At 41.0% G+C, this 19,055-nt stretch overlaps 1 protein-coding gene across 13 annotated transcripts in view; it reads left to right on the top strand.

Moving 5' to 3' along the window:
* BCAS3 (BCAS3 microtubule associated cell migration factor) overlaps nt 1-19,055 on the top strand; it is a 364,497-nt gene that overhangs the window by 195,327 nt on the left and 150,115 nt on the right. Inside the window, exon 24 of one of the 13 annotated variants that reach the window (XM_063342643.1) lies at nt 8,537-8,701. The exons of 11 other annotated variants lie outside the window; for them this stretch is intronic. In XM_063342643.1, coding sequence (XP_063198713.1) covers nt 8,537-8,556 — 20 coding nt within the window. In that variant the 3' untranslated portion in view covers nt 8,557-8,701. Of the gene's footprint in view, nt 1-6,926; nt 7,000-8,536; nt 8,702-19,055 lie in introns of those variants that run through there. One more of the 13 variants, XM_063342641.1, reaches the window with a different exon arrangement.

Genomic DNA, 19,055 nt, shown 5'->3' on the forward strand with positions numbered 1-19,055 from the left:
AGGTTCCTTAATATCATTTTGTCAAACTGAATTATTTTGTATGGTAGTGACATAGAAGAAGCAACGTTGGGGACTGTGTGCGTCACGCTAGGTGGAAGACTGTATGTGATCTCGTGCCAGATTTTTAAAGTAGTTGCTCAGCTAAGCTTTGAAAATCCAAATGACATCGGAAACTTTCAAAGCTGGCTGAGGAATCTCAGAGGCTTGTAAAATTTTAGAAGTAACGTTTGGAAATTAGTTTTGAAGATAACTGGTTTGTGCACCTCAACGTTCTATCATTTTAGCAGCGTGAACTTCTCTAAATTTACTCCAGAGTTAGATAGAGTTCAGGAACTGTTGATTACCTATTGGTAAGTGAAAAGTCGCATGAGTTTTTTGACATTAAAAATGGTTGAGTGCAAAGGGGAGCTACATCTCGTTAGTAACGGTGTCTGTAACGTGAAAAGATCACAGCAACTGGTGTGAGCTTAGTGGCACCAGCCTTTGTCTCTGAGCCATTGCACTATTCAGAAATTTGGAAATTTTTGGTTTTAAATCTGATTAACTTGTGGGTGTTGGAGAGCTAGTTTGAGGCTGGCGTTGCTGCACTAGTCAGATTGCATCACCATCAGCTGCCCACTAATTATCAGGAAATTTATAGCTGCATTAGGTAAATGTCACTTCACTGCAGTGGCCTGGAATAAGAGTGTTTTCTGCTCTGAATTAGCACCATCGGCACGTCTCAGTGAGAGTCTATCCAAGCAAACTAAGGGCTTTATTTTTGCACAAGCATATTAGGGTTTTAAGAAAGGGTAGCTGAAAGATGTTGTATTGCTTTTTTGAACCGTAACATCTCTCCATCATAAATGTGTATTTATTTATTCATTATGCATAACCACATGTCAAGTGTTTAAAAATAATTTGCTAATTCCAGAATGGCTAGATCTGCATTCAGTAATGTAATATTCTGTGGATGCTTCATCTGCAGGAACTCTTCAGAAGGGTGATCCAGAACAAGGATTACTTGGTCTATATTCCTTCTGGTAAAATTCTGTGTTAGGTGTAGTACTTCTGCAAATCTAAGCAAGTGTTCTCAGATGTTGCAGGATTAAATAATATCTCCTGGATTCATGATTCTGAGTTGCTCAATAGAACAGTAGCCTCTTTGACTGAGGTTTTTGGGCAAATAGTTACCATTTTCTTTAAGTATGGAAGCAAGGATGGACAGCTGTCCGTTCTGATGCACAAACCTCTCTTGGAAAAAGCTGAAGGATCTCACATCCCTGAATGATGAAGATAAAAGAAACTTGAAGGTTAAAAAAACCCAAAACATATACATAAAAAGCCCCACCTTCATTCTTAATGCACTGGAAATAAGGTTCCTAACTCTGTCCAAAAGGCCATTGCGAAATTCATCATGCTTCAGAACGATGCCAGAGTATCTGAAGAGTTTACCACTATGAATTCTTCATAAATACCAGAGTGAATGGTGGCTGCTATTCTGTGAATCTCGACAGTTACAACACACTGAAAAAATAGAAGGCCACTTACAAATGATGACTAAATTCTAGACAAACTTATTCTTTATTTGTTTTAAGGGACTAAATAGCTGTAGTGCTTCTCTTGCATTTTTCTACCATAAAATCTACCATAAACTTTTGAAAATTCTTTTTTAAAAAAAAATAATAGTCACATGTGCTTGAGCTGTGCCTGGTATAAGTCTTTTAGATAACTTCTAAATCCCTGATTTTTCGAAAACTAAAGAGAATCTTTGGACTTTCGTTTCTAGTGTTGTTTCTTGCTTGCTTTATTATAAATAACACGCAAATGGACAGAAGTGATGTTTAACTGATTTTCTGCTGTTTCTGCTGAGTGATAACCTGGCATTATGTATATTTCATATTGGTTTTCCATATCCTCCCCAAACACTCCCTTAATTATGTCTCCTTTTGTAACAGATCCTATAAAGCAAGAAACCAAAATTGCGGGCAAAGCATTACTTTTATTCGCTGGGTCCCAATGCGTTTTCTCGATTTGTGGCTGCAGGAAAGGCACCTACCGCAGGCTGCTGTTTTCACAGTAGAGTCACTAGAGTTAATTAGAAAGTAGAAGAGATGTGAAGAAAGTCGCTGTCCAGTGTTAAGCCCTTGGCTTCTCTTCTGTTTCTGCTCTTGCTGCTTTTATGGTTCAAAGTGACACGGATGAGACGAAGCTCGCATACGGTATTCAGCGGCCTTTCTTCTGGGTTAGTAGCACAAGCACTGGCACAGCCCAACTGAGCCACTTACTTCAAAAGGATCTTTTTATTAGATAAGAGCAGATACTTACACGCCGTAGTCAGAGGAATATAATTTTTACAAAAGACAGTTCTGCCTGCAAGTCTGTTTCAAGGTTGTATTGAAGTTGCTTTGCTTTGTTCTTCATAAGATGCAAAACCCCGCGACCCCCCTTCTGCCATACCTCCCTGTTCCAGCGCGCAAGTGAAGGACTGAGATTCTGGAAGTAAATTCAGTCTTAAACAGGTTTACTGCAGGCATTAAAACTGTCTTGTGAGAGAAGACTTCATCTTTTCCCCCTGCGTAGTCAATGGTATAGAGTTCTTCCCAGTATGTTCAGTAGGAAGACAGTGATTGCTTTGGGTTTTTATATTTAGTGTGTCTCAGTGTTTAATTACCTTGTCTTGCATGAGGGATGATTCTACTTGGGAATTTTGAATTTGACTCTGGTGGAGCAAGATCAAACCACAGAAGCAGACATCAGTCAGCTATACCCTGTGAGCAGCTTTATGTTGATGTACTGAACGTGGCTCTGATGCTCCACGTTTCCTACTGCAAAGTCTGTCTTGCTTGTGGTTGTTTCCCACGAGCAACTGGGGGAAAACTGTTCTCCCCTACAAGGCTGTATTTAACTGTTAGTATATGATACCTTAGTTATTGTAGTAAAACTTTATTTGACTTACCATTGTTCCAGTTGGATGATAAGAGCATGGGGGAACTAAATATGAATCTGCTTCATTAACGCCAGAAGTTTTACCGAAGTACTATATGCAAAAGTAGTTCTCCTTTCTGGCTGGAGGAGTGGTTGGCGCATGGCAAAGTTGAAATCCCATTGATACAAACGGGTATTGTCAGTCATACCCATCCCAAAATATTTGGGTTTTTTTTGGCTGAAGAAGACATTATTTCATCATTTAAAGTCAGTATTTGGAAGGGCCTTTGAAGCCTTTACAGGAAAGGACTAAAGAGCTGAAGTAAATAACGTGAAAGGAGACGAGACAGAGTCTATCTGTATGTATGCACACATACACGCACACACGTGCATCTTTCCAGTTTGCATTGCTTGCCTTTGGAAGCAATAGTACACCTCCCTGTTTAGTAAATAGGTACCATTTGAGCTCAGCGAAATCTCGATGGCTTCTTTGGGTGTTGATAGATCTCCACCACAACTCGGCAAAACTAATTGTGTAAATCCTACAGCCTTTGCAATAAGCTGACAAGCCAGGCAGAGGTTTTGAACAGCTGCTGGCTCTGTTCCTTCAGCATCAACTGGCTTTTCAGGGCCTTTCCTTAGCCGTTAGCAGTAGACGTTGTGAGAAGATAAGACCCTGATGGAACCAGAAGTGTGTTAAGGTGTGTGTATGTAGCACACATAGTTTTTAAAATTAACTCTAGAAATAAGTTTCAGATCTCCCCTTTGTATTTTATAGCATGTTCATGGTGATATTTAGTTTTGTTCCCAGTGTGAGAATAGTCAGCAAAGTCTAGATTGCCGTTGCCAATATTCACCATTGCCAATATTCACCATTCCCGGGCTCTAGCGATGACCTGCCCAAGGGTGGTTTTCTCCTCTAGGTTCTCCCTCACTGGAGCTCTGAGCCTGGCCCATCCAAGGGCTGCATTCATATTCTTCATGAACCAACATCATTCTCTGTTCCAGAAGTTAAAACATTCCTGAGATGGCAAACGGCTGGGAAGGTTTGCTTCCAAAACCAAAAGGTTTGCCTAATGACTCCGTGTGTTTATAGCATCCATTGTAAATGCCTGTCTCCAGGGAAACGGGTGAGCGAAGGCAAATGCTGGGAGAGGGAGAGGGTGCCTTGTGTGCAGGTACAGGAAGGGACGAAGCCTTGAAGTTGGTTCGGTCTGTCATCCCGATTCTGGTTAATATTTTGTAAGCCGGGCAGGTTGCTTCTCTGGAATGCAGAAGTGTGTTGTGTACGTCCGTGTAACAATCAGCGGAGGGCTTCTCATCTGCGATAGTAAATTAATAAACAGCCAGACTGCTCTTGCATAAAACTTTTATACTGGTGCTTTTCTATAAGAAATGACCTTATATAATTAGGTACATTACAGTACTATGAATTTATAATAAATATGTATATAAAATGTGGCATTTGGATATTGCATGATTTAAAATATCGTTATGTTCTAATTTGGAAGCGTTCTGGCAAACTCTGACTGGGTAAAAGACACTTTTTCCTCTAAATTTAACCTGATTGATCATTTTGCAAATGTGTTGTTATTTTGATGCAGTTTTTCACCATGCTTCATATAGAGCTGCTCAGAATTAAACACAGTGATGTAAAAATACTTTATACAGTGTTCCCAGAACATACGTAATTTTGACCAACTTTACTGACAGTTGCTTTTTTTTATGGGCCTTGATGGAAGCGAATGACAATCTTTGCTTTCCCTGGAGGAGCATCTATGTTTGCAGACAGGGATTTTATTTATGATCTAAGTAAAACCCCACAATTTTGGACTGATAGAAAGGTTGAGGTGTGCGGTGCGGGGATGTGCCAGCTGTCCCCTGGGGAGGGCTTGTGACACTGGAGTCTAACTTTTCCCTTACACCATTTGCATGGGTAGCCCCAGTTTGACGGGATCCTTACGATGGCTGCTCCCAGTCTGGCGTCCCCTTGACCCAGGGCACTGCCGAGGTGAGCTCCAGTACGCTGCTTACCCGCCCAGCTCTTAAATCCTCATTAACTAGCTTGACAACACCAAAGCAAGACACAGGCGGCTTGTATTTGGCTTGAGTTTTGGGCACCGGTGAGGTAGTTGGAGAGGAGAGAGCCAAGTTTCAACAAGTGTCAGAGCCGCTTTCTTTTTTGGGCAGGCTGGCGCTGGAGCGGTTCCGTTAACTCAGCCTCGTTGTTCCAGGGTCAAACACAAAAAAAGAAAGAAATCAGTCAGGGCGACAGTGTGGTAAATCGCGTTTGTTTGCTTTGAGTATTAGGTTGGGGGTTTTGCCTTTTTTTTTTTTTTTCTTGAGCTATCATTTCAGCGTGTGTTTTTCGTTCTCTTTTAGAGTGTAAGGGAGCAGGCATTCCAGCCGGGTTCAGCCTTCCTCGTGAGCTGAGGACTTTTGTCCTCCATTTGTTGTTATGCAATATTGTGCTGCTTTCAGGGATAAAGTAAAGGGGGGGGGGAAATTGGCTGCCAATACGACTGTGATATTTGGATGATTTATCTCATTCCTCTTCTGAGTAACCTAACTTTGACATTATTCGTGAACTCCGAGCCTTGCTTGCGTTGTTCTTGCTAGTAGAAAACATAGCAAGGATGTAGTGGGTAATTGAACCCAGATGCACCGAGGGCTGCTCAGCCAGACTGTTATTTTAGCCTACACTAGTAGGTTTTTTAATACGAGTTTGACCTTACTTTGAAACATTCTCAAAATACCATACTTTAATATCAATTTATACACTTATGCTCTAAGACAGGGTAGTCATTCGAAAAAGTAATGAAACACTTTTTACCTGTTAATGTAGGAGATGCAGAAAGAGTTTTGGAGTTAATTTATGTATCTAAGGGCCGAGTTTTATGTGCTGCCTTTCTAATTGAAGTGTTATCGGGTGCCTGTAGCTGGGATCGTCACCATCAGGGACACGGATCCGTCAGCTTTAGCCTTGACGGTGTCCTGTGCCCATCTCTGCAGCGAGGAGGCACGTTTGGCAGGAAGGTTTGAGGCACCCAGTGATAGGGAGATTTACCAACAGTCCATTTCAGTAAGTTATTAAACAGAGTTTAATAGCCATGCTACATATTCATCTTAATTATTTTTAATGGGAGGTAGATGATTAGTGTATGCCTTCTGCGAGGTTAAGCTGCGTTAGTTAAACGGCTTAGAAGTGCATTCCTGATTTTTAAAAAGAAAAAACGAACAACACCAAACCCATGTTTCACTGCCAGAATGGTAGTTTGATTTTGACATACATGTAATGTACTTTCCATATCCACACGGTGTTTTTCTAAAGGAAGAGCTGCTAACAGCAGTCGGGAGCAGAGCCGCATTCCCCTCTTCAATACATGCTTTGTCAGTAACAACAACTGAGCACAACAAAAATCTTAGTTTAATTAAATTTCCTGTGAAGATAGCATACTTTTTTTTTTTCTGCTTCAACAGAACTGCTTTTCATTCATTAACGCTCCGGTCAGGTGGAACCAAGGTTGCTACCTTTCTAATGTCTCTGTCTAATTATTCTTTGTTAGTTGATGGCAGGGAGCTAAAGTTTTGTGGTCGTACATCAGCAGCTTGAAGTCAAGTAATAAAGAAACGAGGTTTTGTGGTAGGTCTTGAAGTTAAATACTTAAATTGATTGATTTTCTTCAATTTCACTCTAATTTAGGGTTAATTCTTGTAACTGCTTTTTGTGAAACGCAGAGGGGATATTTAAGGGATATGGAAAGAGAGTTGAAGGGGGTTGAAGTTGTTTTAAATTCTTCTTAAGGTGTTGCTACACACGCGCGCTGTTGGCTCGGCTGGGGCGGTGCTGCCGTTCGTTTCACACTGTAGTCCTTTGCTTCATGTAAAATCCGAAGCTTTAGCCGGGCTGATGGTGGCAAACTGCTTTAAACCTGTTTGGCTTTGGGCAGTGCAGCTTAAAATATAGAAAGCGAGAAATTAAAAATGGTTTAGCGTTTTTCTTTCTGTTCTCTTATCAGAAATGTTCATTCAGACTATAACAACTGTTAGAACAAGATAACAACTTCAGGCCAGCTGTCAAATGTTTACCATTATCAAGCCTCTCCCTAGGGTAAGATGCGACTTTGGCTCGCCTCACTGGCAGTAATTTAATTTTTCCTTCGTTCTGACTCGGAAATGGCAGCATTTTTCAAAGCTTCCTCCCACTGATGGCTGAAATTTTCCTTGTGAAATGATTTCCACCAGTCTTGAATCTTTCTTGCTTCTGCCGTCTTCACCTTTACTGATGGTTCTGCAACTCATCACCAGCTATGCAAACTGACAGTTCACATCCTGGGGCAGCAGCCGGGGCTGGCCTGCAGAAAGGAGCAGCCTGACCAAATTTACGCTCACAAGATCTCTTAATTCACAAAAGCATTTGCTCTAGTTCCTGTTCTCCGCTGCAGGGGCTTTTGGGGGGGCGAGCAGGAGAGCGTTGGGAGGGGAGAGAGGCACTCTTCACACTCTGCTGAGTACACAGGCTTTCGAGATGAAAAACAGACGGAAAGAGACATTTCCAGCCATCTTGCTGATCTATGCAGGGGTTCACTGAACTGTGCAACATAGCACCAGACCCATGTATCATTTAATGTGCTAATTTCTTCCTTTTTTTTTTTTTTTGTTTTGAGTGAAGGAGTTTTTCATTTTGTTGACAAGCATATTAAAATTAAAAGTGGAAACAGTTAAAAGAGAGCCTAAAATGTAAACTCAATACCCACCGGTTACTTCCTCCTTTGACATTTAGAGCTATGGAGAGATCTGCTTAGTTTTGAAAAGCCTCTGACAAATGAGAATAGTCAGAATAAGTTTTCTATTTGGTCTGAACTGCACGTAACATCGTGATTTTTTTTAAAAAATTTTTTTTCTTTCCTCCCTCACAAGCTGAAACACATGCCATATGCTTGCCCAAATGCTTCCCCTTCTTGCACTGCAAGACAGATCCGAAACTTTTCTTACATTCTTTTTCCTAGGCAAATATTTTGTTCCTTCTCCCTCGCAGGCGCTCCCTCCCACCCAGGGCAGTTTGCAGCCAGAGAAAAGCGATGTTTTCCCCATCGCGGCCGGGCTGCGCTCGCTCGGTAGCAAAAGGTCATTCCAACACTTTTTTTTGGGGGGGTATTCTTCGCCTCTCTGTTGGAAGCTTCTCCTAAGAACAACCCGTTTTACATTTTTGTGATTGCTTTGGAGAAAAAATGTGCAATAATACCAGAATGGAAAGGGGGGGGGGGGGAGGGGGGGTAACCACATTCCAAGTAATTTGATCACGCTCCTGTAGTATTTGCTTTGGTACTTCCCTATCATTAGCTATCCAGTTGCTTAAGGAGCAGCTGCAGAGTCTGGTAAATTAATATATGTTGTAGTCAAAAGTTTAGACAGAAGGAAAAGTTCAGTTAGTTTGTGCTAACATAGATCCCGATCTCACTAACTGGTATTCTAATGGAAGGTGGAGGAATTTTTAGCTCTTTTCGCATGTAAAGTAATCCTGTCTTGCTGTAATGGTGGTGTTTTGTGAAATATGTATATTTTTCTAATGGTGTCTTGCGTCCTTAGTGTTAACTCTACTTGCATTTTCTGTTTTCTGAGCTTTTAGGCATTGTGAGAAATATATGAAGGATTTGCAAAGAGGAGCAAGACGGGATCGGGTGTATCAAATGCGGGGATTCCAGCAGGCAGAGCACCCTGCTTTAGACACGTGAATTAGTAGGAGAGCCGCTTTCTGCCTGTCCTCTGAGGAGCACGAAATAGTGGTAACTGGTCAGGATATTTGTCATCTTAATAAACTGACAAAATGGAAAAATAAACGCGAATCTTATCAGTCCGCATTTTTGTTGGGGATGAAAGTGTTTGAAGAAAAATCATAAAGGAATCCATGGTAGCTCAAGGAGGTTAAACTCAACAGTTGTTTCCTTTGAAGTGTATGACCACGAGGTTAATTGCCAAAACTGCTTGTGGAAAAGGTGGTAACAATTTAACAAGACTGTACAACTGCAGGGACTCAGATGAATATCAGGTGTTTGCAGATGGTTGGGGTTTTTTTGCCTAACAGGAAAAGGGGAGAAAAAACCAGAATGAGAACCAGGGGACAGAGCGGGAGAAGAAAAGCCCGACTAAACAGCCAATAATTCCTTGTTTGCTTTGCCAATGAGGCTGTAATTGGCCGGGAGGTTAATCGCAGCCTGTGGATTGGCGGGCGGCAGCGCTCGCTCCGCGCTCGCTCCATGCTGTTAGACAGGAGACGGCAATTATTAGAGCTTTCACGTCGCTTCTTTAGGCTCACAACGACTCTGATTTATTAATCCCAGTAAGACTGCTGCGAGGAGTTTACAGTTCAAGGCACGGGTTTTGTATTTCTGCTGCTTGCAGTCAAGTTTAGTCCAGAATTTCTTTTTCCAGCTCTGGATCGGTAGGTTCATTTGTCCCTTTCTGAAGCTGCCATACTTCTAAATCTTTCTTAATTTGGTGGGAACAAAGTCTTTAAACACGGAATTCCCTGAAGCCCTCCAGAAACCCAATTAGGTCAATGCAATATGATAATTGGAAAGCTGAGATCCCTTATCGTTAGTTACACTGGGTAAACAGAGATGCAAAAGTGTGATATAAACAGAAGTAGGAGAAATTCTTTTAATATTGGTTTTCACTTCTGCAGGGAGACCCTTTATAATTTTAACAGTGTCATCGGGGTATTTTAATTTTGTCATTCCTTCTTAGAATTCAGCGGTGTGTTTTTCCATTGTTATATTTTATATGTGTAGCAATTTGTGGAACTTGGAAAATGTGTACAAAGTACAGCTTTTTCGAGCTTTTTTCCTGTAGACAAAGAGTTGGCAATGCCTGAAAACAATGAAATGAGAACAAATCTTTAAATCGTTAACTAAACTCTTTTGAACCTCAAAGAAAGTTTGTCTATGACAGAAAGCTTGCTCACCAGTCACTAATCCCTATTTATGTAGATTTCTTTCTGTCAGATATCCTTAATGAACTGCAAGTTTTATTAACAGCAACTGAAATCATATTTTTATGGCTTGATGTTTAACCAAGTGGCCGGGAAAACTTTGAAACCTTTCTACTGCAACATAATTTACTTGCTCAACTCTAAAGCCAAAGCAGCAGCCTGAATCTGAAATTTAATATGTACCGTAATTTTTCATGTCTTGTTTTGCTGTTTTCATATTGTGTATTAAAAGCAAAACTACTTCTGGGAAGAATCCTCCCTCTGCAGCAAACAAAACTCTGCGCTCCAGCTGGAGCATCCCGGTGTGCTGCTGGCCACCATTCCCAGCAGTCGGGAAACGTTGTGTGCTAATGTATGGGACGTAATGCAAAAGATCAGACCTTTTTGGTCTGTTAAAGAATCATGAATTTGGGTCATGGTGGAATCCCCCAAATAATGACGCTCTGAAGCATGTTATTTAACCTATCACTTACTTTTTATAAACAGAGAATTCATTAAATCACAAAGTTGGGCATCTATGGGAAGGGATTACAACCAAAGGGCAAGGTATTTAAACCTCTGGTTTCATCCTTTCCTATGAGATCTGACTGAGAGAAGGAGCTAAATTGGCTGCCAAACACATATAAATCTGCTGCTGGGTCTTATCTGTCATAAGCCATTTACATTTTTATGACTCAGTTATGGCCGTTACGCTGTTCCCGTGCCAGCAATGTCTTACAGGTGCCAGAAACCCCAGTTCCAGCCCTCCAGAAAGGTACCTGCCAGTCTTGCTTTTTTTATTAAATAAATACAGCATTTATGTAACACCATTGCTGTAAAGCATAATTCACATTTCTGAGAGAGGCAAAAGAACTCGGTTTACAAGTGTGATATCTCTCCAATGTCGATTTAGACTCTGCTCATGAAGACAATGGCATGTTGAAAAATATATGTTGCTTAATATAGACCATCCTTTCTTATTTTTCAACCTAACGTGGTCTCTAATGGTATCCAGCGGGTCGGCGTGACTCAGCAGACAGAAAAGCTTTGCTTTCGTTGGGATGCCAGGCAAGTCGCAGCCAGAGCAAAGAGGAGAAGCCAACTGTCTTTCAGTTTTAAACTTTAAGAATATTTCTTCCTCATTATAAGAACACATACTCAGTAAAACACTGGGGGAAGGTATTCTTCCATATCATTTATCTTTTTATATATAAAAACAAAGGGGGGGGGAGGAGGAGGAGGAAAAAAAGGCTTTGCAATCTGCATATGCAAATCTTGCCGTGTTTCTCCTAGACAGGAGGAAACTCTAACTCTCAATAGATATTTATTTTCTAAATTGGCGACAGACATGCAAGCGAGAACGTTCAAATGACTTCAGCTCTCTTTCTGCCTTCATTATGTCAGGCTAGCAGATCACATATGGCATTATGGAAATCAGTAAATGAAAACCATATTGATCAGCATTGAGAACAAATGTAAAAAAGCTGGACTAAAGGAGGAGAGGTGGAGAAGTATGCTCCACTGTTCAACCTGATAGGCCCTCGTTAAGGCCTTTAATCATTTATTAATGTAAACTCCCTCCTTCCCTTTCCACTCAAATTACCTCAGCCATAGAGCATCCTGCTCCATTTATCTTTTAATGTTTCCTTTATTTAATTTATTTTTAAGCTATACATTATACTTTTATTACAAAATCAAGGGTGTTTTTTTCTTTTCTAGAGGACAGTATTGAGCAACCAGATTTGATATAAATGTCCCGGCAAGCTTGCTCGAGCGTTAAGTGGAAGAACGAGCAAGATTTGCTTTCCCTTGGACGGCAGATTTGGCTGCTGGAGGACTTGCAGTGAAAAGGAGTGTGTATTACAGAGCCTCCCCCACTTCACGCTGTTTGTAATTAAGGTTATGTCAGCATTTCCATCATAAACCCTTGTTTACAGGGTTTATAATTCAGCTGTGAAAATTTGCTCCAGGCCAGATTTGACATACAAGGGTTCAACCTCACAGTAACGGAGACTTTTACCCTCCCTGCCTCCCCCAAATATAAAGCTACTCAGTCAGTTCCAAAAAATTTAAAAAGAAGAAAAGGCGTAGCAGTGGAGTTTTGGGACAATTGAAGAAAATTATTATTAACCAAAAAAAAAGCATTGGGCCTATGTCCTACTTAAACAACTCTTAAAAAATTGCGTTGAGATGCATAGTTTTAGCAGAAGCAAGCTTTTTTGGGCAGGCGGTCGGATCTCTAACTTGCAGTCATTCATCAAACTGCTGAGTGATGGACATCTCCATCCTGATGGCTGTTTCCTTGAATACTCTGTCATTCTCTCACAGCTTAGGTAGAAATTTCCACGACAATAATTAGGGGGTTCTGCTTTGAAATTCGTACCGGTTTATGCTTCTGACAAAGCTCTCACTGGCCCATGGGGTATTTCCCAGTACCCTCTCTGCTCTGTGTTGTAGGCTGTTCTTAGAGATAATAATATACTTTTTACTTGGAATCCACATCTTTCCCACAGCAGAAATATTTTCACTAGCATTTTTTATTCCATTTGGTTAAAAAAAAAAAAAAGTCTGATTTGTGTGTGTGTTTGTGGAGCAGTTGGGTGTCTGTTGCGTGTTCCTTTAAAAATCATAGAATCATTTAGGTTGGAAAAGGCCCTTGGGATCATCAAGTCCAACCATCAACCCCACTCTACAAAGTTCGCCCCTACACTATATCCCCTAACACCCCATCTAAACGACTCTTAACTAATATAACTAATACAAAGCATGAAGAAGAGCCAGAATGGTTTCCCCTTGCGCAGTGCAGGTCCAGAAGCTGGCAATAAGCGTGAAGCTGCCCTTGTTCGGCGTCTTGCCCTGCGTGGGGCTCTGGCAGCGCTGGCCACCTTGTGGGCTGCAGGATCGGGGCGCAGTGGGTACGTCAGCCTGGGCTGCGAACTTCTGGGCTGCTGTCGGTTTTAGTTAAATCCTTGTCATTTTAACGTTTTTATGTTCTCTGTGATAATGGACTTCAAGTCTCAGTCACGTAGATGGCTCCTGATTGATATGGAATGGTACTGGCGTCGCACACTGCAGTATGTACATCTAATTTATTTTAAGTGGTATTCCAGATTTTGGGGGGGGTGACGGGCAGGGACACAATTCCTCGGGGGCAGCAAAGATACATACGGTGATGTATCCATAAAATATGTGTGTAAAATGTATTCCCTCCTTCCTCTTTCTTGCACACTCACCCACTTCCAACTTCTTTTCCTCTTTGACTCGCATTACAATTCTACTTTCCTTTCTCTGCTCTCAACATCAAACAGTATATAAATTACAGCAAGAGTGCTGTCTGTGGCAGACATACAGTCCTTGTTTGTGGCAGAGGAGCAGAGCATTAAACAGTGAGTGGACTATGCAGAGAGCTCTCTCTCTCTCCCTGTTCCCAGTGGGAGTGTTGTTTATAGAGCATTATAATTTATAACTGAAGAGAGTGGATTTAATTTCAGTGGAGGGGGCTCGCCAGCAGGGCGCCAGCCTGCAATCATATGAATCAGCAAGCTGCAAACTCTATTGAATGGAAAGTATTATCGCTGGCCACAAACGGACACTGTTTCTCCTTAAACAACTCCCTCGGTGCAGGAAGACGTTGTCTTCATTCATCTATTTTACATATCTACTCCTGTTTTAATTTTGCTGTTTCCTAAAAGTCTTTTCTTTTTAGAATGCATCTTTTCTTTTACTGCCTTACTTACTGATCTAACATTGGAAACTGATTATTGTGTGTATGTTGCTGATTTTGTAGCTCTTAAACTTGCCTTTTCTTTTTAGTGTGTGTGTGTTTTGTTTTTAGTTTTTAAAATGCCATTTTCTTCTGATCCTGTGTACAAGCAACTTTTATGGAAACCGAAGTTAAACATGCAAACAAGAGTATGATAATCCATTAGCATTAATATTGTAAAATGGTAGTCAGATTCAATCACAGGAAGTTTTATTTAATCATGGATGTTTTGTGTGTTTCCCTGCGCTTCTCTTGCACAAATGGAGAATCTTTTTTTTCTCCCTCTTTAGTCTTTGAAAAGTTTAGCGTTTTGTCCTTTGAAATAGGACCATCAAATCCATAATGAAGTCTGATGACTTTCTGAAATACCTTCAAGCAGTCTTTACTTTTGATTATATTTTTTATCAGTTGCTTTTGTGGTGTTCAAGAGAAGGCTAACTTCTGTGCAGCCCTCAGACTGATGTTTCCTCTAAGGGTTTTATGCAGCTCTTGTAATTTATTAGACGTTTGCAAGCAAAGCAGTAACACAATGCATTAACATTCTATGTCAAATATCAGTTTTGCGTGAGCTACTTTTTTTTTTCTTTTTATAAAATAATAGCTAAGCATTAAAAAAAACCCCAACGACCTAACAGTGGGATATAGGGCAGATTGGGTGGTATTATGGACTTGTTAGCTGGGCTCCTGGGGGATAACTGCAGCAGCAGAATACCTGATAGCTGCTGCCTGTCTCTGCTTCAGAGCAAAGTTTCTGGTGAAGTTTGGGCCTTTGTAAGAATTGGAACTTTTTTGTTTCCTCGTAAGCTCCTGGCCCCCCCCACAGACGTCGCTGGAAGTGTGGTGTTGAGCCGGGCTCCATCCACCCTGCATCTCCCCGCGGAGCCGCGGGAACCTCTCTCCCACCCTTCAGAGGAGGATTCCGCTGTGTAGGAGGGGATGCCGCTTTAGGGGAGTGGATGTTAATTATACAGCTCGTGTCCCACACAGCTGGAGAGGAGGATGGTCTTTCTTTTCCCTGCCCTACATACTGATCTTCAGACCTGACTAAGGAGCTTTGTACGTCTAGTGATGATTGAACAGTGGGGGCTGGCCCTTCCCCCCACCCCTGCTCCCCACTGAAGCAAAATCTGTGCCGTGGCATTCATTTCTGCAGATTCAGGAGCCTGATCGGGCAGGCTAAACGATAATTGGCCTAATTCTGCACTCCTTTCACAGGAAAATCCAGAGCCTTGGGATGGCAGACCTGCTGCCGTGCAGGCGTGCAAGGCAGCTCCTATGGAGGTGTTTCACAGACCTTGTAAAAACCATTCCTGGATTATGTTTTGCCATTTTAAGCATCAACAAATAGCTTTTTATCTAATGTATTTTAAATAATTGTGGATTTTGGGTTACGTACACTCGGTAATTTTGCCTTGCTGAAACAAGTTGTGCAGCTCCACCATCTCTCTGATGTTAGTACCTAATTAAAGTTGTGCCTTTTGGTCAGCATATATAGAAGTAGCATCAGTCTCTGTTTGCTTTGCATTGCATTTATGAGCGTAATAAAGTTATTGCCCTCGTTTTCACAGAGACATTGTCCTGCATTAGCAAAAAAAAGCCACATAAATTATTTGCAAATGAGTGGCTTGTTTTTGCTTATTGATTTCCCAGAAGTGGCAAAACGCTCTAGCTTATGTTCACGACTATTTATAAAATGTAAAATGTATTTTTCTCTCTGCCTCTTGGCACAGACAGTAAAGTTTGTTAAAGGTTTAAAAACTACATCCTACAGTTACTCCCTTAACCATTCCATAGGCTTTTAAACAGTCTCCTTCACTGTATTTTCTACCCTTAACTTTTCGCTAAATTCAAAAGGTACATGCAAAAAATCCTAGCCCTTTAATTCCATATCGCCATATACGGCTCTTGTGGTCCCCTTAGGCGGGGGGTGGGGGGGAGTGGTAAAATCCAAACCTGTAGGTAGATTGGAAAGAGATAGCTCTGTACCTTCCAGTTTCACCTCGTTACCTCTTCTGTACGTGTAAGAACTGTTTTGCACCACAGAATGATCATATTTTATGCTGTTTAAATCTGAGTCTGAGCTAGTAAATATTTTGGGCGTACAGAGTAAACTAGTTAGTGTTTAACTTTCAACCAGCAAAAGCCAAGATGATTCACAGTGTTAACATTTTAATTTCTTGTTCCTTCTAAATGCAATGGGAACAAACTAGATTGGGCAGTTTAAAACGTTAAGGCTTTAGGTTATATCCCGCCTTTCTGCATAACTTTTTCAGCGCTTCTTTTGAGAAAACTTAAAATGCTGAAATAGTGTGGTTAGCTTATCGTAAAAATATTTTTCATTCTGGTTGGGAAATCGGATAGTCTGTAGCTGGAGCTTTCTCTTTCTCTAGTCCAGTATGTCTGCTACAAACGTGAGCAAAACCTGCTACGTATTTAAAATTAACAAGAGGAATGTCACCTGAGGTATGGTCAGATGACATCGTAGCATTTTGCGTGCAGCAAAACAATCTCTTAAGGAATGCTAAGTTAGGGAGGTCTGGCTGTTTTTATATAGTTCAAAATTACTTGATCAAAGAATTTTAAGAAATAAAATGCAGAACTAATCTTTATTGAAAATATACTTTTATTTTACTAGGTGACTTACTACTGTATAACACTACTTATTTTCAGTTACATATGCTTCTGCTGTAGGTCTCGCTATAATAAAGACATTTTTGGGTTTGCTTTGATGAAACTTCACAAGAGCCGTCTGTAGGGTAGAAATACAATTTCCCCTCTGCTTTAATTGTGCTCTGTCATGTATTTGGCTCGCTTAACCGAATCAGGGGAACTGCATTCGGGTGATCTGAGTGGATCTTATCAGCAGTGGACGCCGGGTCGTATTTTTAACTCTGTGCCCATTTGAGAATTAAAATTTGCTGTGCAGTTTTATTCTCCCTATCGGCGCATAAAGCGAGCCGAGCGCGGGCTGGGGGAAAGCAGTCGCATGAATATCCCCCCCATTTATGTGCCTCAAAAAAAGGTCACGTCCTTATCAGTGATTGTAATTGATAACAATGTGGTGGTTTCAGTCAAATCTGTGACCTTGGTCCCGCAGCGGGGCCCCTGCGCTGGTCGCTGCTTTCCTCACTCTCTGCTGCTTTGATGTGATCCGGCAGCTGATAGAGATGCTCGCAGGTCAGGGAGAGGCAGCTGGCTGGCAGCGCCAGATTAAAATATTTCTGACCCACAAAAGTAACCAAATGCCCATATTTCTTCATTTAGCATAATTAATACCTTGTATTTCCATTGACTTTGATAAACTGAGGGGTCGGGGTTTTTTTCCCCCCCTCTTTCTTTATTATTTTATTCCCTGTAGCTTTCGGTAATGATTGCAGGAGATCTGTAGTTAAAATTTTTTACAGACTCTGAAGAATAACATGTTTTGGAAGAGCTAAGATCAAAAGTCTCAATTAGGTCACAGCCTAGCAGGAAGCTTATAACCACATTAAAATGGGAAAGTTATTTCATTTTCAGTATAGTATATTTTCAGTAGCCAGTGTAGTAAGCTAAAGGCAAACAGAGGCACACTGGATCTCTTGCCAAGGAAATCCTCTTGCTCTTATGAATTTGCAATTAGGGAAGATACATAGGATAAGGAAAAAAAGTGTTCAGTGTGCTTTAATGTATATCCTTCTCGAGAAGAACTTACTGAAGCGGTGTCTAGAGGAACTGATGAAACACTTCTTTTTCTTTCTCATAAATGTTTGCTGTGAATTATTATTGTCACCATTTAAAATCACTGTATAAAAAGTAGTTGTGGAGTGACTGCCTGGGTCTCCGAGTGTGAGCTCAGAGCATCGGCATAAAAAATCTCTGACTAATAGTGAACCTCAGAGTATCCACTCAGGACTCGCATGTCAGCTGATGTCTTTATTTAAAAAATAATAACTGAAAACAACGGCGAAGCAAGCCATCTGGAGGGCTGACGTTTGCTGTGGGCAACGATATGTGTAGCTGCTGCTTTTTTTTTTTCTTTCTTTCTTTTTTTTTTTTTTCCTGGCTTTGTGGCAGGTAGAGCGCGCAGCCCCTTCCCCGGCCGCCGATGCCGTGTGCCGCTGCGCCCCGCTTGTAAACAGAGTCGGCGGGCAGAGATTAACCGCCCTGATTTGTCGTGATGAATGGAGCTCGGTTATGTTGCTCTCGTAAGGCAAGAAATGTATTTTATGCCATAACCAAATTTGATTCCTTTTTACCAATAAATTTTGAATTGCATTTAACAGCCAGATAAATGCAGAGCTTATTTTATTGCAGTTATGATTCTAGATATCTCTATTACATGTATTTCTATTGAACTTTACATTAAGCACAGTAGATCTTCTCTGTCAACAAATAAATTAAACTTGGACCAAGTGGTATTTTCTTGTAGGTATTATGGATCTCTTTTTGCAACGTGTTTTTATTTTCCAGTGACAGCAGTCATCAAAATACAATACCTAGGAGGCTTTTGTATCCTGGAGTATGCCTTAAATGTACGGGTCCTGACCTGTTACTCTTGGCAGAGCCCTTGCATACTATAGGGAAATCAGCTTTGCTATAACCAATGCAGGGAAAAAAAAATAATTTAAAAAAAAAATATATATATAGGCAGTTTTACTGGTATGCACAGAGTGATGCAGAGATGTGCAGTAGGATGGACAAGGGGCCAGAAATGTTAGCAGATTTAATTCCCAAAGTATTGGGGTTCAACTCTCCCATTTTTAAACACCAGAAGTGTTTTATACATATAAATTCAACTATGGTGTAACTGAAATACTAGCATTTAGAAAGAAAATGGAAATATAGAATTTAATACGGTATTTGACCAGTTTGTTATTTTCATGGTGAATACATCATCTGTTTTTTGGACTGGCTGTTACTTGCTCACCCGTCTGGATTTCCTTAATTCAGGAGTTCTCAGCCTTTGTCACATCTCGGATCCCAACGCCTTACTGAGATCTCTTATCCTTGTCAGCCTGTGGCTGCCCCTCTCGGGGCTGAGACCCCCTGTTCTAGTAAACACCAACAATTTTATCCTAAAAACTAATTATAAAAATACTAGCAGTCAGGAAAGGCGGTGAGGTTGGATTCTCGGTGCTGCGCAGACTGGTGTCAGAGCTATAAAGCAAATTTGCAGTAGGGAGGAGTTGGATTCAGCAGGACCAAAGCTGTTCTAGACCGCACCTGCGGAATTGGCATCTCCTCCACCTTCATCAGAACTGAAATAATCCAGACTCTTCATGTTACACAAAATGCAAATGTGGCTTCACGTTCTTCTTCACATTTCTTGTATGCCTTATTGGCCGAGTCTGAATTTACTGTGAAATGTTTGATAAAGGGAGGACTTCGTGGAAGACTTGAGTCTGGTAGAAACAAGTGTCTGCTGATATTTGCAAG

Source organism: Chroicocephalus ridibundus, chromosome 7, assembly GCF_963924245.1.
Source record: "Chroicocephalus ridibundus chromosome 7, bChrRid1.1, whole genome shotgun sequence".
Lineage (NCBI taxonomy): Eukaryota > Metazoa > Chordata > Aves > Charadriiformes > Laridae > Chroicocephalus > Chroicocephalus ridibundus.